Below are 23804 nucleotides of genomic sequence, written 5' to 3'. Positions count from 1 at the left end.
GAAATAGTGCTTCCGCCAGGAGGCGCGCCAGTGTCCTCCGCTTTCCAACGTCCATTCCCGTCCACTATAGCTTCCATTCCTATGGTATGTGACCCTTTACGGGTGACGCGTCGTCGATCTTTATAAATTTAGAATCGCGTCTTCGAATTTCAAGAGCTTCGTGGCGAATACGAATTGATTTAATTAAATCGTTTGATTTTAATTAAATATTTTCGTTTTATGGGAAGAGGGGAGGGGAGAATTTTTTGTAACAAAAATTTCGACTCGATTGAAATTGATTTTATTATGTGTAAGAGGTTGCAGATTTTTGTGAGAGAAATATATAACAAAGAAATATAAGTTGTTGTCTTTGATATTGTCCTGTGAATTATGCGGAATAAGCGTGTAAATATTCTTTTCTCATTCCATTGAACGAGATGACTGCCTATTATTTGCTTATTTGTCGTTTGATAACACACTGGCTGGAAGAAATGGGATCGATCGGTAGAAAGCTTATTCCGATATCCGAGATAAGTTCCGGAAAAAACTGTAAAGTACATGCTCGGATGAAATATTACCGGTGGATAGATTTGCAACGGATCGAGCCCGGGTTTCCTGTTGTCATAAATCTTGTCCACCTGCACGGTTTGAGAGCAATAAATAGAAACGATTCGCGCGCACGCTTAGCCCACAGAATTTCTTTTATTCGTTTTATCGATACGAATCATTTATGATAAGTTTATTTTTATAGAATTTAAAAAGAAACTTGAATTTAAAAAAACTTGAATTCCACTCTCTTCTCAACTCCCTTTCCAATGTTATGTCATTTTATTTTATAAATAAAACTACGCATGCCTTTTCATTGTATCAAAAACAACAATTATTATATGCTAAACAACAAGCACGATTATCGTTCGATTTTTTCGTTTCTATGACACATTGAAAAAGGCCAGTTTTATCGTGAACGAAACGCCGTCAACGAATCGAGTAACGACCGGCATTTTAACCTCTAAATTGTCAAGTTCTTCTCTTTTCTCTTATTGCGCGTACACATACAAGCTCACAGGCTTGAATGAACGGTGCACGACACTCTCGATATATAAATAGATAAGTACGCGACTAATGTACGTATATAGAACGTTAAATGAGGAACAAGGGTTATGTCCTGTGGTCGGAAGTCGACGAGCGAAAGCTTGCGCGATCGAGTGATTTTCGAGTTCATTAAGCGATGGAGAGAGGGAGCTGTGATCACTCTGATACTTATCGGTCGTGGTAAAATTAGTTTATACCACTTATAGGCGTAGTAACGAATAACAATACACAGATCTAATTATTGGATTCGAATTTTTGCGATTATCAAATGATACATCGAAATTTCCGCATTGTGCATGTGACGTATATACGTGATACGAGAGAATCAAAAGAGTAAATAATAAATTATTATAGCAAAATTAATAGATAAATTTATGATAGCAAAGTTAAAAAAATTAGATTATAACTCTCTTCAAAGTAAAACATTAGGAGATTTAAATTAATAATTTTTATAAACAAAATTATTAACATTAGGTTCATCTTAATTATTATATATGTTCTTCCTCGTGATTCTTGTATATTTTTCTACTTTGATCAATTAAATTAAGAAACAAATTTTGCAAGTGAAAACACAATCGGGGGAAGAGGAAGTTCCAATTACGAATGAAGGCAGCGCAAATTGCGGTAAATTGGTTCTTTGAAGATCCAACAAGAGTCGCCACTAATTTTTCCACGAGTCAGGAGACGCTAAGAAAATTGGACGGAAGAAAGACGTGCCACTCGTTCCTCGTACAGAACCGCGTCCAAATATCGGCCAACTTGAGCGGTCGGTCTGTAGACAGAGCATATATAATGCAGGGTACAATCGTGACCCTTGAAATTAGATTTATCTGACCTCTCGCACAGTTGACTCAGGACAACGCGGGTCAGCTTTTCCGGAAACGGATCGAAGTGGAAGTGGTCGCTAAAGGTGATCGAAAATTCAAGAAGATCGTTCATTTATTTTCTTATACAAGAATAATCTCTTATGCAAATTAATTCTTTCAATATTTTCTCCGATATCGTTCGTTATATATACACTACAGATTCTTCAAACAATGAGAACATAAATCAATCGTAACCTATCTTTCAATAATTATTCTCTCTCGAACGCTCGTTTCGAGCGTAATATCATTAAAATATTGATGATATTTCCATATCAAATTGTTTCAAGAAATTGATTCTACAGATTTTTTTTTTTTTCGGTATTCAATTCAGTTATTACTTCCAAGCAATGAGAACACAAATCGACCATAACCTATATTTCAACACTCGCTCGCGTCAATGATGTTCTCTCTCTCTCTCTCTCTCTCTCTCTCTCTCTCTCTCTCTCTCTCTCTCTCTCTCTATCGAACACCCGTTCGAGTATAATCGAATCGAGCGAAATCGTTAAAAGCATCGTTAACGCTCGTTTCGCACGGTTTACAGAACAATTATTAAGAGGGGGGCCCCTGTTGAATAATTAGTCGGCAAGAAGCTAATGATAGCCACCAGCCAAGATAAAAAGCGAGAAACACGGGCGTCGCATCGAATCAATTAATTTCACTGGTCGGCCGGCTACGTGACGTTCATTAATTACGTTGTTCACAACGATTTCTCGCGAGCCTAATAAATTCGAACTCGTTTTGAGAGCGCGTGACACGGGGCGACGTTAATCATTAACGTGCGGTGATTACTCGTACTAAAGATCACTCGCAGGATGCGATGCATTTTGTCGAAATCGATGTGATTTTCGCGATGTGAGTGATATATATTACGTGACAAGTGACGCGTGCTTTTAAAATCATATGCTAATTATATGCGATTTTCAGTTTAAACTTTTGACGTTGTCTGTTAATGAATTATGAATTCGATTATTGAAAAGGTTTATCTTTATCGAAGATATTTTTGCTCTTTTTTTTTCTCTCTCTCTCTCGTGATTTATTAGTTTTTAGTACGTTGACTAGAACGTCTGGTGAAAAGGAAATGGTGAGAGAGAGAGAGAGAGAGAGAGAGAAAGGTGTTAGTAAAATGACATGAAAGAGAGGATGAGGAGAGGAATTGTAGAATTAGTGAGAAATGAAGCGTGAAAGGAAAAGGAAGAAACGAGAAGTGAAAAGAAAACGAATATAGTAGAGAAGTGTGGATATGAAGTGTGAAAAGAGGGAAAGAAGAAAGAAATGAGGAATTTCAAGAAGAATAGTTGGAAAAACGAGATAGAAAATAACAATGTGGCAAGATTAAAAAGAAGAAAGTAGAAGGGAAAAAGTGAGAAAATATGGTTCCAAATGGCCCCCTTTTGGTGGTAGAATAACCATTGTTGTGCCGAAGATGCAAGGCGATAATGTCGGAATAGGATACGGTAAGAAGTTCTTAACCGTTCGTGAAAGTTGATAAAAGATAAATTAACGTTATTATACGGCGAGTAGGCGGCTGATCGACAAGAGATACTTCGTGTCAGACAATGGACTGGCAGCATGACTAAGTGGCTACTTGAAGTGCACCGTACTTGGAACCCACTCGTATGAAGAGCAAATATTATTTATCTCGTAACAACTAGTCCGCCGTAATTGCGTCGATACGAATATTTCCACGTTAACTTAATTCACGGATTTTTTTTTTTATCTTACATCCCTGCATAAAAGATTAAAACAATATATCATACACATTTTGCTTTTATTCGCCAATAGAAAAATTCAAACAGAATTTTGTCTTTCTTTCTTTCTTTCGATTTGTTTCGATATATAATCTGTCAACATGAAAAAACAACGCAAAAGATTCATATCTTCCAAGCAAGAGATACGAATACGCATCACAACGTATATACACGTATATATAAGATGCGCGCAATAAGAAGGAAATAAAAAGAGAGAGACGAAAATAAAACGAAAGATAAAAGAAGAAAACTAATTCAAAGGAAGAGGCGATGAAACAGGAGACGAAATGGATGACTGAACAATTACTCGTCACGTTGGCCATGTTCCCCCCCTCCCCCCCAGTTCCTTCACAAGTTTTCGGGTCATTGAAGACAGCTGTGGACGGATCGCGCGCGTTAATGTCGCGTGCCGCGTAACGATCTGGCCGCATTTGTTATTCCTCGGAAATGGGACGAGCCGGGCGGACGAGCGAGCCTTGCAAACACAGCATTATCATCGTCGTTAGAGAAAACACCGACCTTTCGAGCATTTCTCGGCTCGTCGGCTCGGCGCCGCTCGTCCTCCGTGCCGCACTCAAAATAATGACGGCTCGCGCTTCGATGCTGCGGCTACTGCCTCCTCTTCCCCCTCCCTTCCTCTCCCTCCCTCCTCCTCCTCCTTCTCTTTTAGCCGTTCCCTCCCACCGTACGCTTCTAAGATTTTTCTTCGTTACGTCACTGATCGACCGTCCGTGGTGAGCCGAGTTTCCTCGAGACAAAGGAGCGGGGGAATGGAAGGGGACGTTTCTTCTTCTCAATTGTCTTTACGCGACGAGTTTTCAAGCGATTTGCTCGCGAAGAATTCTTTTGAAGGCCGAAGCCGAGAGTTCAGTGAGCTCCGGGTACTTTGCAGCAACGGTTGGTAGCAATGGTGCACGCCGATATGGCGAATGGAAAAAGAATTTGTTGTAGAAAGTTATTGTATTTTATTAAGTGAAGTATCATATTGTAGTTTAATTTAATTATTAAATTTATGGGTTTTTGGTTTGGTCGATATCGATAAAAATAATATTTACACGATTTAAAACAAGTTAAGTTTTGTTTGTTGAAATACCGTGGATAATTGGAAATTTTTTATTTATTTTGATTAATAAGTTTAAAATTAGCATCTTTCGAAGCATCTCTTATTCGGGATTTATTCGTGTTTGAATTCGCCTTTCGTGTTTTCAAACTTCAAAACATTTCTGGTTCATCGTTTTTCACCGACGACGAACGGTGAAAAGAGGGTTGAACAGAAACGTCAAAGCTCAACTCGTTTTGTTTCCCCGTTTCCGGTGAACCGTACTTGACCGGAGACTTCCCGGATTTCCAGGCTAATGGGACACTTGGAGGTTTTGGAAAAGGAGCACGAGCAACGATTCGTGTTCGAGGAAACCGTGAATAATGGCACGGCCATCCCCTCGAAGCTGCTTTCCAACGTAAATGTGATTAACGATGAAAAACGAGCAGAATATTTTTGAAAAAAATTTAATAGTAAGATTCAGAACGATATTTTTCGGAATAGAATGAAATTATAAATTTCGATATACTTTTTCTTTTTTTTTTTTTTCATTGCATAAAATAAAAAATATTTCAAGGGACAAAATTAGTGACTCACAATATTTCTATCAAATTATTCTTAATGCTTTCATTTCAATCCATTCTAACTTGAAATTCTTTTTTTAAAATTTTTCCAAATCATATGCATCTTCAAATGCATTTCGATGTCCACCAATATAATTATCTAAATTGGAATTAAATTCAATTTCCTTCTTCTTTTTCTTTCTCTCTTCTACCGTACCTGCTGTCGGTAAGTTATACCAAAGCTGTAATCGTCGCGACCGTGCAAAAATGAGACACGCTCCAGCATCATCGGTCGAAGAAAAGAACAACGCAATATCAAGTGGTCGGGGGAAGGGAAGAAAGAGTGGTCGTGGGAGGCGTGAAGATAACGAGAAAACGAAGGAACGCGAGTCATGGGAAGACAGGAGGACAAAAACGTCGTCGGCCAGGCCAGGTATTTTTGCATTATCGTCACGCGCGCGCGTTCTTATTACCGGCACACGTGGCGTAATATTCTCCCCTTCTCCCATTTTGGCATCCCCCCTACCACCTTCTTTCTCTGGACTCGTTCTCGCGGCTTTTCCCCCCTCTTTCTTTTTCGCCACGCTGTTCGCATTGTTAGAATGCGACAGGCGGTGCCCATGGAACCAGGAGAAGGATGGATGATCGAATAGTGGCAAAGTTTGCAACCTACCACTACGGGTGATGATACATATACTTTGGCGTCGATCCTTCGAAGCTTTCACGTCGTGTCGTGAAAGGACAGAGATAGGGAGTGAAAAAAGAAAAAGTGTATATGTGTAGCACAAAATAAGAGAGAGAGAGAGAGAGAGAGAGATAGCTGTCGCGGAAACCCTAACCCAAGCGTCTTTGTTCTTCGCCATCTTTTTCTTAACTCATTGCCTCTCATCTCGACACGTAGGCGACCGACCTTTCCCCGGTTCAACCTGCTCCGTTCGTCCGTGTCTCGTAATAACGTCTCTTCTCCCATCGAATGACGCTTCTTCGTCCTTTTTTTCGGCTGTTCTGTCTATCTCTCTCTCTCTCTCTCTGGACGCGCTCGTTTGTCGGTGGGGCGCGCGTGTCGCGAACAGCAGCCACGAACGTGACCGGCTTCGCCAATATCGTGTTGCCATCGTGTATCGGTTCCCGTGATCCGATGCTGCGGAACGATGTTTCGAAGTTTCGGGTGCTGATGTGCATAATTTTAGGGCTTAGCAACGAAGATAACAGATTGGTGTATCAATGGCGAGGAATTCGAAGGATCGAATATTTTGATATTTAAAAGTGTGAAGTATATTAAAGATATTTTTTAATTGTATTTATTTGTCCAAAATATATACTTCTTTAAAATGGAATTATTATTTTGTCGATTTACATTATTGCATCGATATAGATTACATAATCTTCTGTTTTATATCGAGGAATCTCAAAACGAATTCTTAAAATTCATACAAATCTTTCGATATCTCTCTGTATCACAAAGCAACGATATTTTGTATCGAATCAAAATATCCGTATATTATACAGGAGTATCGAGTTCACGTCACTATATCGAAGAAATAACATTCGAAATGATCCGTGACTTCCATTCGTGGTAATTCAAATGGTTTCACGTCTCAATCTCGACGGGAACGCAAAGCGAAGGCGCTTTCAAGTCAGTCTCCGCGAAAGAGCAACCCTTTCGCCACGGAAGGGCGCGCATATGCGGTCTGACAATGGCGACGTACCTTTTTAAAGGATATGGCGTGTCTAAGAAAGAGAGCCTCCTCGTCGTTGCGGTACGCGAATCCCCGACATGCCTGAGTAATTTTCTATATTCGCATGGGTTCTGCGCTTGATATTTCCTACGAACGAGAATGTTGCACAACAAACGTGTAATCCATCACATGAATTTTATTTTTGGAAATATAATCTCTGTGCAAAGTGTATCGCTTAATATATTGTAAAAAAGATTATAAAAAGAAAAATTTTAAACAAAGTAGACGTACCATTATAATAGAAGTAACAACAGTGACAAATTATAAAGTAACAGAAGAAACGTGAGTCATTTTTCTTGATTCATTAAGATTCTGGAAATAGATCTTCGGGGATCCACGAATAACACGCTTCCTATTTCATGGTCTATATTCATCCAATTCTTTCAAACATCTGTTCACAGTTAACGATCAACGTTTAGAAAAACCGGAATGATAAATCGGAAATCCTTTCACACAAATCATACCACTGAAAAATCGATAAAATTCTTCGCCGATGAAACATTCGTAAACATTCTAAAAATAAGTCTATCTATACACTTATAATATTTACGTGAACGTATACACGTATACACACGTACACACGCGAACTCTAGGTCGTCTAACCTGCAGTCGATTCTAACGAACGCTTAAAGAAAATCGTTCACAGGGATGTCTCGAGTAAAAACGGTCCACTAAATCCTCTCGTTAGTGCGTCCTCCAAAGTTCGTTCGAAACGTTTTCCTCGCATTACTCGTCCCTCTATCGATGACTTTGAAACGCTGACGATTTTCGAACCGACAATGGTCCTATAACGAATCGAAACGAATAATACGTTTGACTAAACACGGAGCAAAGAACTAAGAGATGGACACAGAGGTGCCATCTACCGCGACGGTTGAGTATCAAATTAAAAAATAAAAAAAAAAAAACTTCTTACCAAGAGCTTTGTCACGTGTGCTTCGCGTATAACAATACCCATCAAATTCAATCGCCTTAACCTAACCTAAAACGAAGCACAAAAAATGGGGATTATTCATTATTTATAAATTAAGCTCGGAGCACTCTTTTGACGTAATATCATGTTAAGTGGTCTGCTTTTGATTTGCAACGTCAACGACGCTGTGATATGGATATTTTCTTCAACGAATGGTAAAAACTCGCAAACTGATGTCTCTTTTGAAGCATTGAATTTATATGCAAATGTAATTTTATATTTATATGATTTCAAACAAATAATTTAATTTCGTTAATCTTTTACAATTCTGCGTCGAGCTGGATTTCAACAACTTTCTTTCACGTTTAATGTTACATGATAAAAAAATATGAAACGTTGTAAACAGCAATAAATATATGAAACTTGTTTTAATAGAAATACATTCAAAAGGATAAATAAAAAATGAGAATTTCATAGGGGAATCATGGTCACAAATTATACAATTTCTTTATATTAATTTCTTTCCCAATATAAATATAAATAAACTATTACTGATCACACGATGCAACTAGCAGAAGGAATGAGATTTCGCGGACGAATCGACGAGTCGATTTGGCAGGCTTGTCGGTAGATTGCGCCGTGACGACAAAAGAAAGAGCACGGCGCTGGCTCGCTCGTTTCGTCGCCTCGAAACGGGAAATCGTGATTGTCAGCGTGCTTGTTCCGTACCTGAAATGCCAATTTTATTCGACAGTGCAAAAAAAAGAGAGAGGAAAAAAGAGAAAGATAAGCGATTTTCGTTGTTCAAGACGAATCGAAAAACGATTCAAAACGATTTTCAAATGTTATATATTTATATATAGTGTTAAATAATGTTAATTTTTACATTAAAAATTATTCCGTGATCTGACGCAAAAACTTTTGTTACCAAAATTAACACGCGATCTTATAAATACGTAGATCTTTGCTTCTTTATTTTGTATCTGATTATTTCATATCTGACTATTTCCCTCACGAGCGCCGCGTAACGGCATAAATCTGCGTTAATACTAAACCGGCGAAACGAATTCAAAGTCTTTCGTGCATAAATTTTTGTGCAGCACACGCTACACTGTTTATACGCAAGAATAGTGACAGCCTGACACAAACGTATCCTCACACGTCTCCACGATAGTATCGTTTCTTGGTGAATTCGCCTTTGAATGCAGAACATCCTCTGCATTATTCAATTCTGATCGACCGCAATAAAGAAACAGAATAAGAGACGAAGGCGCTGCAGTATTTTTCTCCGTGAGATGAAAGTTTTCGCGTGATTTGAGTGTTGGGCGCGCATACACCACATATCTTATCGCGCATTATAAATGGTGTTCAATCATGATCTGGAAGAGAAAATAATAAAAAAAAATTTACGCTTCTTTCAATCCAATTTTACAAATAAAATCTTATATGTAATAAAAATATTCAATTATTATTATTATATCTTCGATAAACATTAGAGAATATCTTTCAGAGATAATAAAAATAATTTCATCGTTTTTCCTCGTATCAATTTCGAAGAAAGAAGACACTAGATCAAAATATTTCTTTATTTTTCGTTTCCTTCACATCTGTTTGTTCATGTAGTTAAAAAAAAAATAGTACTACATTCTAGGGACAAAAAGATATAACATGAAATATCAATAGATAACGAAGCCACACATTAAATTCAACTTGATAAATAAAGATTAAATTTTCGTTTGAAAGAAGTGATTCCTCTCACGTGCCACGTGATTTTATCTTTCTACCGTAGCGCTAGGATCGGGAAATTTCCGAACTAATGCGTTTCGTGATATTCACAATGTGTGAATATTTCTTTGTTAAACTTTTTTTTTATTTTCTCGAGACAAAACTTATATTTAAAAAAGAAAGCAATTATTACAAATTTATATAATTATTTATATTTATATCAAATTTTATTGATTTATTATATAATTGATTATTATAAATTTTGCTCATGTATTGAGGTTAGAAACGATTTAATGAGTATGCGTGCAAACGTTAAAGGTTCGATTCCAGTGAAACTGTCCCTTGTAGTCGCTTTTAATGCGATACCGGATAGCAATAAACCACGGAAACTGGTACTGGGCATGGAAGAAGAGAAGACAGGATTTACACGAGATTGTATTACGTAGCACGCGGCAGCTGCCTGGTGTCACATTTTATAACATCGTTGACATTAGCCACTGTTCTCGAGTTCAACTGTTGGAGAGATACGAAACTATGGGACTTATTTGAGAATTCTGTCGGTCTCTTACTTAATAACAACCACTGACCCGGTCCCCTACGAGTAAAATTTTGCTCCAGCTCGTCGAATAATGATATTTTTGAAATGGATGTTTTCCTTCTTAAAAAATTCGTGTAATTTATAAAGTGAAACAAGTTTGGTAATAAATTATAATAAAATAAAAAAACTATGAAGCTGGACAATATTTCAGCTCTTTTCTTTTGTCGTACGAATGTTATTTCTGTTACAGCAAGAGTCACGATTCTTCTCTTTTTTATTTTTTATTTTTTTTTTTATCTTCTTCATCTGAAAGTACGATTCAATTTCAAGCGACGACGACCCCTGGCGTCGAGTTACGGATTCTCGCGTCGCTTTACCTGTCTTTCGAGAACGCGCCAAGGGGTCAGATTTTTATTAGAATTCTTTGGACGTGTCTTTCCTTTCTGACATGTGCGCGCACCTACAATCAGCGTTTCCACGGATCGTATTCGCAATGAATAAACCAGCGTATCTCTTCTTCTCAATTTGTCCTCATTAACTCGGCAGCAAATATTTGAAACAATATATTGTTAAGACAATTATATATTATACATCCATTTAACTTGTCGAATTGCGTTTCATAATTATAATTTTATGATCAATATCATTTCAATTCCGTTAAAATAGTTTAATGTTTTTTTTTTTTTTTTAAATAAATAACAAATCTCTGTAAACAATAATTTCGATGGAACAATTTAAAATTGAGTATATGAGAGAGAAAAAAATGATCTCGTTCAATATACGAATTATTCGTATGACTTTATTTTTAAGAGGTCAATTATAACTACTTTTCTTCGAAACATATATTTCTTTTTTTTATCTTTCTTAATCATCCTCATCCTTCCTTTCTCGCTCTTAATCGTCGAGGCAACGGAGAGGGACGAGTCATAACGAAGTGATCGGGTCTCGACAGAAAAGAACGTTTGATGGGTGGCCACAATTCGGAGCTTATGCGCCTCGTTGTCGAGCGTGTTCCGAGTAATGACGCGTTCGTTACATCATAATTGGATCACACGCTCGTCCCTATCCTCGGGCCCGCTCCAATCTTCCACTCAGACAACACTCGACTCAATATGTGACAGTAACGCCACGCGCAATTACCCTTTTAACTTCCAATATATCAGATAGCTGGTCAATTCCCTTAATCGGTGTAGGTGTCGTAGACGCGCGCGCAAGTGTGCCAACGTGAACATTGAACGATTGGCAACACGTATAGGAGACTCGAAGGTAGATGAAATGCGGATGTGCAAGCTTTGGAACGTTGTACCCTAAAACGTTGAACGTGTCTCGAATTAGAATATCGGGAGAAATAGTGGGACGGGAAACATTGTGGCAATAGAAGAAATTTTATCACCATCACGAGGGATTGTAATGGCTAGGGAATTTTGTTCGAGCGAACCGTAGAAATTTCCCCTATGCGACGCTTGCCACTTTTATTCCCTGAATTTCAAATAATTTCCTGCCTTTTTTTTTTTTTTTTTTAATAATTTTCATCACAAGTTATGAAAATTATATTCGTACAAAATTACATTATTCTATCTTGAATTTTCTCAAAAATTTGGAATTCTTAATAACTGTTCCAGAAATCCTATTCTTACATTGAAATTATGAGACATTATGAAAAACACAAACGTAAAATTATCCCAAAACAAGATGAGCGAATCACGTGACAAAGAATCCGGCGAACCATGGTATAACCTAATCCATCGTATCGATTAGGAAATATAACCCAATTTCAGTTTAACTGATTTACTCGTGCAAATGGATTAACTCGGGTTGAAGAGGGGCCACGATGTTAACGCGCCGAATTGCTGCTTACTTCGTTCTTCCTCCATGTTTTTCCCCTCTCGTTCTCTTCGTTTCCACTCCATTCCTTCTCCTCCACTTGCAGTCGTTCATCTTGTTTTCAGCTACTCTCCTCTCTCCCCCTCCTCGCTTCATTTGTCCGTTACGTGCAATCAGGAATCTGGTTGTCCGTAGTGAAACGGGTGTACAGCTGTCTGAAGGTTCTTAACCTAAGCTGTATTTATTTGTCACCGTCGGAAGAAAATTCGCCGCCCTTGTCTGTCTCCGCCTCCGCTCCCTCTCCTCCCCTCCCCGCTCCTCCCATCACTACACTCGCAATCTCATTAAAGCTTTATTCGCGCCGCGGGTGTTGATTAGTGCTGCGCGTTACGGAATTGCGTTTCCGATCACAATTAAACGTTCGAGCTGGAAACATGGCTCTTTGCTTTATTCAATCATGGCGACAACTGAAACGTGGTGAAAAGAGGAAGTGCCAAACTCGCTTTTCATTTAACCCGTTTAAAACATTCTGTTAAACAGTTGTGTCATTTTCTAGATATTGTAAACGTTATAGTAATTATTCAATATCTGGGATTATCTACTGGTAATTATCTATTTACTTATTTATGAATATATTACACGTTGTTGTTGTGGTAGTTAAAAGAAGAGGTTATGTTTATTGATTAGATGATAAATGAAGTACGACTTATAATTGTACTAGTATCGAGTAGTGTGATAATAGTGGCATTGTCGTTATTCATTATATAATCGTTCAACTTGGTTCTATAACAAACGTTATGCAGTTAACTTTCGACGAAACAATGAAGTGAAACTTGCTTCGTCAAAGTTCCCTTTTGTTATTATCGTATCAAATGTACGCGTATATACGCGTGTACAAGAATTTTCCATCAGCATTCGTAACAATGTTAACGAAGCCCAGAAATATTTTGTCGCATGAAACGAATATACTCGGTTAAAAATATCATTATCAAAAAATGGGATGTTCATTATACGTTCCTCTTTCAATTCATATACGAATGTACAAAAAAATATCCAGCACGTATTCACGATCTCGTGAATTAATAATATCATATCGTTTTCGAACGAGAAAAAGTTCGTTCTCGACCAAGGATACGTAGCGAGTGAAATATAACTCGATAGCAGCGCCACGATCAAGTTCATTAAGCCACGCATTTTTTCACGATGAATTGCACGCGACTCGCGGAGACAAACAACGGCGGCACACTGGGAAAGCGTGACGAAGAGGGGGAAGTCTTTGGGCGAGACGACGATTCAGAGATCGAATAAAGATGTCACTGGCTATCGTCCAACTTTTAAGACCCCCATTATTTCGCCATTAAAGTTCTTTCGCCGGCCCGTTTTTGCGACGAATCCGCCGATACTTTTAGTAAATTAATTTTCTACCGCCGTCTGTTCTCAACTTAATGATCTCCAAAAGAAAAAGCAATATTTATCGCTCGCTACTATTCTTTCGCTTGTTTCTTCCGTCGGGCTCGGTCGGTAAAGCACCGGCATCGGGCCCTCTGCCAGTGATGTTTCGCCTTTCTTCTCCCTCTCTTCGTTCCTCTCTCCGTTCCGCTCTCTTACCTTCGCGTTGCTCGTACCCTTTCTTTCTCCCTTCTTTCGATCCCTTGCTCTGCCTCGTCCGATTTCCCCCAAAAGAAATATGAGCGGACGTTTATAGGCTCGGTAAGAACTTCCAATTATTTATGACGTTTATCGAGCGTTGTTAAATAACTAATACGTTACACGAGCTACGTGAAACATCTTAATGATCCCTCCCTTTCGAGTCTCGGCAAGATTGATAAAAAAAGAATATGATATAACGGCAGAGAGCCGAACTTTATGATTGAAAATTCCTTTGAAATTTCGTTTCATAAATTCGTCTCGTTATTTTTTTAGTATATTTGTAACAAGTTTCGTAAGCTTATCTTATGACAGATGGGTGTTATTGAAATCTTTCTTTCGCGTCTTGAGGCTCGAAACTAAATTAATCATTACGATTCGTGAAAACGAAGAGAATTAAAATTATATATTCAAATATCTAAAATTTTCGCCTCGCTTCTCCCTTTACGAAAATTATATCTGTTCGTCCTAGGTTTAAATATTCATTCGCCATTTTGTTCGATCGAAGGGGCGACCAGCGGCAGGCCGTGGCCCAATTTGCGTCGTTTTCAGGCCGCGTAATTCCGTCCCGTTGTTACAACACCTGCCCATCGTTGGAAGCTCGGTTGAATCTTAAGCGGAAAATTCAATATTGGCGCTTCGGGGTGGTATTGTTAAGTTCGTGCAGCCGCTTAGCTCGATTTTCATCCGACCATTGCCTTGGCATTATTCCTCCGTCGAATTTTCTCCGCTCGGAATATCAGAATATTTTAATGCTTCTTGTGTGATACAAGAAAATTTCGATAATTTCAAATACGTTGATAATCGAATGATAACCTCTTCTTAAATATATGTTTATTAAATTTTTTGTAAAAAAATAATTGTGAAAATACTTACAGTGACCCCATACCCGTTGAGAATTTAACCGGGTGGAAAATTAATTTCCGTCGATTTATAATCTTCGAACAAACGTAATAAATCGTCCAACTGATGACTACTTTTATAAATCTCTCTTATATCCATCTTATCCATCATCCTGAATTCTGAGAACGTACGACATTTCGAAACGTTATAGTTGAATGAAACCCTGGTTAAGTTACTTTGTTCATAATATCCTGTATTGAATCCCTGTTTGCCTCTTTCACAAGGAGACCCTTTCGATACCGATCAAGATAAATATCGCCTGTGATGAGAATAAAATCCTTGACGTAGGTTTGACAGTCCCCGAGCTTTAACGCGTCTCTCCCATGAAAGGTAGTCGAAAAAACTTGCTCATCATCGTACCATACGATCTAGACGAATGGATAATAATTTCGTCTTATTCTTGTCCACTCGCGATTTTTGTTGAAATGAAAAAAAAAAAAAAGAAAAAAAAATCCTCCTTTGATACCAAACAACACAAATAAATAATTAATAATTCAGCAACGGTGATGAATAACGATTGCCCATTTTCGTTTTGTGTTACAGGCTTCCTCCGCCGCAGCAGCAGGTGACAGTCGGCTCTCTGGGTGGTGGTTTGGGGGCAGCCGCTGGAAATGGTGGTACAGGGACGGTGGGCGCCCAAGGTCAAGCCATGGTAATGCCAGGATTTCCACTTCGCGCTGCAGCGGTGCCGCATTATTCACCGTATTCGCCGTCACGTTTTCACATCGACAAACGGTGCCAGCACAGATGCTCCTGGAAGTGTTTCTCGATTGCACTGATCCTCCTCGCTGTTGCGCTCACAGCGATGCTGGCTTACTTCGCCAGTAAGTAAACGCAATATAACTAGGTAGAATATTCAATCGACTAATAAGCTTACATGGGAACTTCGTGAATTTTAAGAAGCGTTTCTGATTCCTCCTCTCTTTCTCTCTCTCTCTCTCTCTCTCTCTCTCTCTCTCTCTCTCTATTTCTTTCTTATCCGTTTACCTTGAAAATTGCAATTAATGGCTTATATTCGAAAGAAGGGATAAGAGTTTATGGTGGTATAATAGATAAAAGTGCATAATGTAATTCACAAAGCAGATGAAATTTTTTCGATATATCGAAGATTTCGTCCATTTCTTCTTTTTTTTTTTCACTAGTAACGCAGAATCAAATAAACCAAATGTGACGCTACGCGCATCGATACGATCGAACTGACCTAACCTAAAACATCAGCCGATAAAAAAAAAAATATATATATATAGTAAAATTGCAGTACAGGTATTCGTCATTCCATTCAATAACAGTATCATAGATTTTTAGAAATTTAGCGAATTCGAATTTGGTTTGTGGCGAATCGTGTATGCGCGCGGCTACGTTCAGAAATTCGCTGATGCGGTTCGCGGTGACGCGGAAACGGCCGCGATTGAAAAGGCCGCGGGAATCAAAATACAGTTAATTCATCCATTATGTACGAATAGGTTCACTAGGTGGCTCTTATTTACGCCGGTCTCCGTAAATTTATCGCCGCACCTCCTCCCTCCCCCCTCCTCCCCTCCCACAGGAAAATCCACAGTTCTGCCCGTTAATCCACAGTTTATGCTACAATAACTCATTATCGAGTTGCATTATCCGGTTAAAGAGACGAGATGCTCGCTTGAAATTCAGGTTCCTTGAACTTCAGTTTCCCCAAACTCGAAATATATAATCTGCCTATAAACGGAAACGCCGATTTCGATTTGATCTCGATACGACGAAAATTGTTTTTGGACTTGTGTTTCTAATGCTGTATGTCTGTGAGTTAATGATTAAGAGAGATTTTTTTTCTTTTTTTTTTTTTTTTGTCAAAATTGTATCCTTTTTATTCTATATTATTATATATTTTATGCATTTTTATTTATTATCAAGAATAAAGGAAAAAATTCGTTATCCATCTCATCTTGTTTATTTCTCTGAATTTATCGTGAAAATTTATCGTTTCGTATAAAAAAAAATTCGATATGCCTGGTTTCGAATTGGTAAATTTCATGGTTTATTATTCCAATGAAGATCAATCAGGATGCAAATGTTCCCTCCTCGAATTTGCACGCACTGTTGAACAACGACATCAATGGCGTTTTATGAACGAGCGGTAATGGAGCTGAAATTAAAATTCATCTAGCATTTCACCTGCTCCCCCCATATTACTTGTATGGGTACCGTTTAACCCAACACGCATGGGGATCGAAATTTTTCGCCATGCTTCCTGCTTTTCTAACTGTGCCACTCCGTTTCGTTTCCCCATTCGCCGTGAAATATATTCACTAGATTCCTATTTTTAAACGTAATATTTCATTAAAAGCTATTGCTCCTCTCTTTCTAACGAAATTTTTTAATCAAAATCCAATTATTAGTCGCTGGAAATCAAGCACTTTTTCCCATTCGCAGATACGAATGCTTCTTCATTTGTTTCCTTTGTTCCATTATTGATATAAATCGTGTCAAAATTTTAACTTCGTATCTTCCAAGCGTTTCATTTATCGTTTCATTATATCCATCGAAAAGAAATTTTGGTCAAAACGAAAAGCAAAGATTCATTTTCTAATTCCTTCTTTTATCTCCAAAACCTCAAAAAAAGTTTCAATTAAAATCGATCAGTTACGAAACACGTACCGTGTATATATTTACAAACGCATCTTCTTCAGTCTTTAATAAGTACTCATCAAAGTGTCTAGGGATAGAAAGTTGCTTTAGGCGGAGAAAGTGACATCCAGCGGTCTAAAAGGGAAGCTAGAGATCTAGCTAGCGAACATAGATGTCCTCCTCGTGGCCCAGTATATCAGCAAATTAAATACCGTTTAACGACGGAAGTCCGGATCTTCGATAGGAAGCGCGCGGAACCGCGTAGTAAACGTTACTAGCGCAATGGTTCATTTAGTAGCAAGCGGCGGTTGCCTTCATCCGGTTGGGGGAGAGGTGAAAATATTGCCGACCGATGGCGAGGAAGCGCTTCGACAGCGTGGCCGCGTTTCCGGCCAATAATGATCAGCCTCGAGAAACATTATGCTCTCTCTCTCTCTCTTTCTCTCTCTCTTTCTCTATGACTCGGTGTTCATTGGGGAGAATGTAAAGGGCGAGCCTGAACGGTCACGCGAGAATCGATCGTACAACAAATGAAGGGAGATATCGGTTTGATTTTGACACTTACAGGAAAATTGGGAGACCAAAAATTTTTGTTATAGTAATAAATTTAGTAAAAAAAGATTATAAAATATATAAAATAAATATATATATAAATATATATAAATATATAATATATAATATATAATATATATAAATATTAATAAATTATATATAAAATATATAAAATATATTGTATTTTAATGGCAAGTCGAATTTGATTGAAAATTGAAATATGAAATATTTATTGCAAATTATATATTCAGTGGTATTTTTTTTTTTTTTTTTTAACAAGTTAATAAGATCCTTGATATCATAGCCGCGATTTTGAAACGTATAAACGATTCGTATCAGGTTTTACTGGCGATAAATTTAGGATCCTCGAGAGCTTATGAGGTCGATTCAAAGAAAATCCCTCTATTCCGCGATAGGCATTAACTTTAAATGGGAGGAACGTTTCTTCTTTACCATGGTGAAATGTAGATCGTATTTTATGCGTAGTTACGATGGTATTTTTGCCTCTTGATAATCGTGTTTATTGGAGATTTTGTAGCTCAACTTGCAAACAGTAATAAATTTGATGGATGCTTAAAAATATGTTCTAAATTTCTCTTTGTACTTGTATATATTTTATAAAATTTCTATCTTAACTCTATATAATCCCAACAATATTTCGATTTATTTACTTTTAATAAGCTAATATAAAAGTATATAAATTTTAAACTGAATCTCTACCAAACCACTTTCCTCTTTAACTACTCACGTTCCAAAAGCCACATACTTAAAACTGACCTACAACATGCGCCCGTAACACTTAAAAGCCAGCTCGCAAGCCACTTTGCAATAAAACTTTCACAACTTTCGACCCACGTTTCTCCCAGCTCACTCGTTGATTAACTATTCCACGCGGTAGTCGAGACGGCGAGTAAGAAACGTGAGATCAAAGAACAGCAGAGGGCGGTAGTGGTAAGAGTCCAGGGAAGGGAGTAGCTTAGCCGACGCTGTTACACGAAAATTGCATCGTCGGTCGAAAGAAAGGGGCGACGAAGGCGGGAAGGGAACCGATTAGAGAAATTAACGCCTGTTCGTTATCTGCGCGAAACACTAGCTCCTTCTAGCGGCGGTACAGTATACTGACGGAATTGCATTTTTGCATTTGGTTCGACTCGACAAATCCCTGAATCCAAAGCCTCGGCGGTCAAGGTCCCTTTTATCCTGGAATTACGATTTATCTTTTCAGATAAACAGATGGAATAAAGGGAATTTAGCGTGAAAGAAAAGAAGCAAAGTTAGAGATGGATCATATTGTTCCCTCGACGTGTATTGTTGATGGTAAAATGTATTGATATTCTACTGATGATTCTGAGATATTGAGAATCAATAAAATCTAAAAGATATTATTAGGGTATTATTAGGATTGAATGAAAGCTGGAAAATAATTAAGAAAGCGATGTATCATGGAAAAATAAGAAAGTAAAGTACTTTTTATATAATGACGTGTCTGATGAATGTCAGTTATTTCTACTTTTACAGTTATTTCTATTAGAAGACTTTGAGATAATTTTTTATATAAATAAAAAAAAAGTATGGAATTATGATTTTAATGAAGGAGAAATTGTTATTGGAATATTATATTATTAATGGAATTATAACAATTTACAGAATATAGGTTATAAGTTAACTATAACCTATATGGCTGATCATTGACCGATGTTTCTACTTCCAACGAGTCGTCTGAACATTGCCATGCTTATCCACTTTCGGTTTGGCTAATTCTTTAACTCCGTTAACATTCAAATTTATTTTCACTAGATCTTCTTTAAAATCTTTTCTTTATATTAAACTCCAAGCAACGATAAAAATAACAGTACGAAACAATTTTTCCCAGAACACATGCCTTAAATGTTATTCAGGATGGTCCAGTTATGCGAATCCATCCTGTGTATAAAACATTCTTGAGTTCACCTTTACTGAACTGTCCCTCGAATCCGGCGTCTGCATTCTTCTTCCTCTTCTTCTGTCCGCCCCATGTCGCTTTCTCTCGTGTGTCTGTGAAAAGCGGAAGGAAGAAAAGAGGAGAAGATTGCAAAGCCGGATCGGCCTCGAGGAGACCTCGCCAGCTGTTATTTCTGCATTCCGGTAAATCGAGTCGGGAATCCAATCTGCCTGTTTGCTACTGCATCCAAACTACCCTCTTCCATACCCACGCCTTCTTTTTTCCTCCCTTTTTCTCTGTCTCCATTCTCGTCTCCCTTGTTCCACGCGTTCCTCCTCTAGCTCTTCGAGACGGATTTTCCCCGCTGGACGAAGGAAAATTCCTGTAAAGTGATTTTTTTCTTAAATGAATTTTGTATCTTCGGTTCATTTACCTCTTTGAAACGAAATTACTTTGAATATTGATTTTGAAAAACCGTATTTTGCAATGATGGTGTTTAAATTGATAAAGCGAATCGTTTCGTAAATAATTCTTATGCGGTGATTTCCGCAAAAAAAAGAGAAAAAGAGAAAGAGAGAGAAAGAGAGAGAGAGAGAGACGCAGAGTGATCAATCGAACAAAACAAAACCCGGTTTTTCCACCTTCAAATATTGCTCTCGTTATTCTGAACATATTCGAGGTATTTGTTGTTGATGCCACTATAACTCGAATCGGCTATTAATAATCACGAACGAATTTTTGCACCCACTTCTTTCCATGAAATTGTGAAGAGGGAATCGAAACGATTTTATGGAAGACACGTTGTTCGAGGAGGAAACGAATCGTTCCATGCCCACCGCCATTTTTCCTCCCGTCGAACTAGAATGTTTTGATTTTTACATGGATTTCTAAAGTTATCGACGTTACGATGGTGCATAAACTGGCGAGAAAAAACGCAATAGAAGCACACCTTTCGAAGAAAAATAATCTTGCAACAAGATTTTAATATATTCAAAGAATGTTTCTCAAAACTTCTTGCTTTTTGATATCATATTTTCATTAATTATTCATCCTTAAAAATAATATACACGTTTTACGTATTGTACATCATTATTAAGACAAATTGAATCTCTAAAAATAATTAAAAATAGGAATTTTGTCTCTAGAAAGACCAAAACTCAAAAGCCATTACTTGCAGTACGTAGAAAGAAAAATTTCTAATTGTTGATTTTCTCATTCAAATCTTGAAATTAAAAGTAATTATTAAAATAAATAATTTTTTAGAAATTTTTAAAATTAGAAAAGTAAGATTTTTTTCAAATTTCTTAGAAAAAAAAATAATGGGAAAATTTCTTAGAGAAGAATCTCCTCCTCCTTAGCCTTTCTTAAGGTTAAGTCTTAAATAAAGAAATTTTAGAAAGATTTCTGGACGATTTATTTGAAATATTGGTAAAAAGAGATATTACATTAGTATCAATGGATTAGAAGGAACGGGATCGATGGTAAACATTTCATTAAAACCCGCGGAAAGAAAGCGGAAGCACAAGGTGGGCGTGGGTGAACGGATAATCCTTCGATAATCCGGGAATCATTCTCGGGAATGAATCGCTCTATCGATCTGAGGGAATATAATTGAAAAAGTTGTTCCTTTGCTCACGCCGATCGAGTTGCCTGTCGTTCTCAGCCGACTTCACCTTTCCCTGTCTCGAATCAAAGGGTGAATCAAGGTGCTAGGAACAGGATGGGCTGGTTGGGGGAGGGGTGAAGGAAGGGGGACGTGTTTCATCCTTCAACCCATTTCAAATTTCCGGCGATTTTGATAATGAAAGTTCACTGTCTCCGCCATCTCGTCGAGTTTCTCTTTTAATACGCGATTTGCAATTTGCAACTTTGTATTATATCTCTTAAAAGCGATATAAAGATGATATAAAAAAAAAATATTAACGAAAATTTTAACGAATATTTAAAATAATAAAATAAAAAATATTTAAACGTTGATAATTAATGAGAAATTAATCCTAACTTTGGATTAATTAATGAATATATTTCTAATTAAATTTGAAATATATATTTCCTATGATATTTATCTTGAAATAAAATAAAAAAAAAAAATAACAAAAGTTCATTAAAACGCGATATTTCTTTCATAAATTGAACCTATTTTGATAAGTTACATTCTTTTCTTTTGTGTATGTATATATGTATATGTGTGTGTGTGTGTTTACGTTATGAATTTCGACTTCCACTATTCACACTGCCCACAGGGAAATCCAAACCTCATCTTCAAAGTCGAACAACTTATTTGGAGTTTCGCGAATTTCAATTCACCTTTCCTACAATAAAATTCGCCACACGTATGGGTTTTAACACACATGTAGAAGAAATGCAATTCGAATTCGTAATTCGAGGTTAGGAAACATAGTTGCACACGAGCGTATACACAGAAGAGAGAAACTCGTGTGACACACGTAATGCACGTAGAAACGGTGGTTGACGATCGACGAGAAATGAGGACGAAAACGTCGCTATGGTTGCTCTTGATGCTAACGAAATAAGGTCAGTTCACAGTTCACTGCAACTCAATTTCCAACGATAGTTACGTAACGAGCGGCGTCGATCTCGCGAGGACACTCCTTCTTTTTCAGTTATTTCGCAGTATACGGTCTCTGCAACCAGAGTTAGTCTATTTTTCTATAGTTGCGTGCAAATCACCGAAACATAGAGATCGCATGCGTCCACTTTTTCACGTGGAAGAGAGTAATTTGTCCCTCGCCAGTGACACGTGGAATCAAACAGTCGATGATCGTAATTGTATCCTTGGAGTTTTTCATTTTATTTTCAACTTTTTTCTTTCATTCTTTTTCCTTTGTCTAAAGAATGACGAATCGATGGTAAATCGATAGAGTCTAAAAGAAAATTTTGACACAGAATAATTGTTTCTTATTTTGATATTTCTTTTTTAATTATTTTAAAAGATAATTAAAAAGAAAACAAAATAATATCGATCAAATGCATGAAGAAAAAATAATCATGAAAGTAAAATGTGACCGATAAAAATCGACTTTTAGCTCGATATAGATAGATCCGTTAACAGATCACAAAGATCATCCTGACAAATATACATATCAATCGTCGATGCACTAATGGAACACACTCGACAATATCATGCACGTGGGAATTCTATTTGCCGGCCCATGAATCCAGCCGGATGACGTGGAAAAGAAAATATTACTCTGCACATAAATTACTATCTCTGTCAGTATGACAACGACTTCGCATGTGATTGGACGGTTTTCACTACTGCCGACCATGTGATTCCTGCGCGGAAATACTATTGCACATGCAATAAGAGATGTCTAATAAATCAAAGGAATGCAACAAAACATATGAAAAAAAAGCTTAAAAAAAAGAGAGAGAAATAGACGAATATACAGTGAAATATTAATAATCAAAATGTGATTCTCTTTTGTCAAATTATTCGATGATAATGCATGAATTCAGCTGAAAATACAAAATGAGATGCATTGATAAGTCAAAATGTTATTAAATAATGTATTGTACTGCAAGTAGTAGAGAAAGATATCAGTCATGATAATTCTTGGTTGGGAATAAAGATTTTATTGTGAGATCTATTACCATTTTAAATTTGATGTTCTTCTTATCTGAAAGATGTAATAAATATCATATAAAGCATCTTAAATATCTCGTTAATTTTTTATTATGAAAAAAAATATCAGAAAAAAATATTATTTAATTGAAAGAAACAAAAATTATAATAGTTAAAACACTTACATATGAACCTTTAATCTCTTTATTAAAATTTATTTCAATAAATTTTATTCAATCTAAAGCTAATGTTTTTGTTCATATATAAATTGAATACATATATATATATATAGATCATCATGAAAGAATATCGAGTGTCCTGCTTCTTTTACAATAATAAATAATATTGAAATTATATTTGTAAAGTGTTATTATAAATATAGCATATTGGTATTTTAATGATCGTTGCAAACTCAAATGACAATCGTTTAACTAGAATTATGATTTGTTTTTAAGAATTTGTTGTATATAAACTATAATGATATATAAGAAATCACAGAATATGAATTTATAGAGAAAATCACGTATCATAATATGCACGACAGAATCTTTGTAATAAAAATCAT

At 36.9% G+C, this 23804-nt stretch overlaps 1 protein-coding gene across 4 annotated transcripts in view; it reads left to right on the top strand.

The window, feature by feature from the left end:
- Positions 1-23804, top strand: part of LOC122718913 (teneurin-a) — a 387491-nt gene that overhangs the window by 333676 nt on the left and 30011 nt on the right. For all 4 annotated transcript variants that reach the window (XM_043944319.1, XM_043944320.1, XM_043944317.1 and 1 more), the window contains one exon: positions 15120-15400. In XM_043944319.1, coding sequence (XP_043800254.1) covers positions 15120-15400 — 281 coding nt within the window. The remainder of the gene's footprint in view (positions 1-15119; positions 15401-23804) is intronic.

Source organism: Apis laboriosa, unplaced genomic scaffold, assembly GCF_014066325.1.
Source record: "Apis laboriosa isolate Shangri-la unplaced genomic scaffold, ASM1406632v1 scaffold68_cov148, whole genome shotgun sequence".
In the NCBI taxonomy this organism is placed as follows: Eukaryota; Metazoa; Arthropoda; class Insecta; order Hymenoptera; family Apidae; genus Apis; species Apis laboriosa.
The sequence above is the reverse complement of the archived record's forward strand: the minus strand, read 5'-3'. Positions and strand labels throughout refer to the sequence as shown.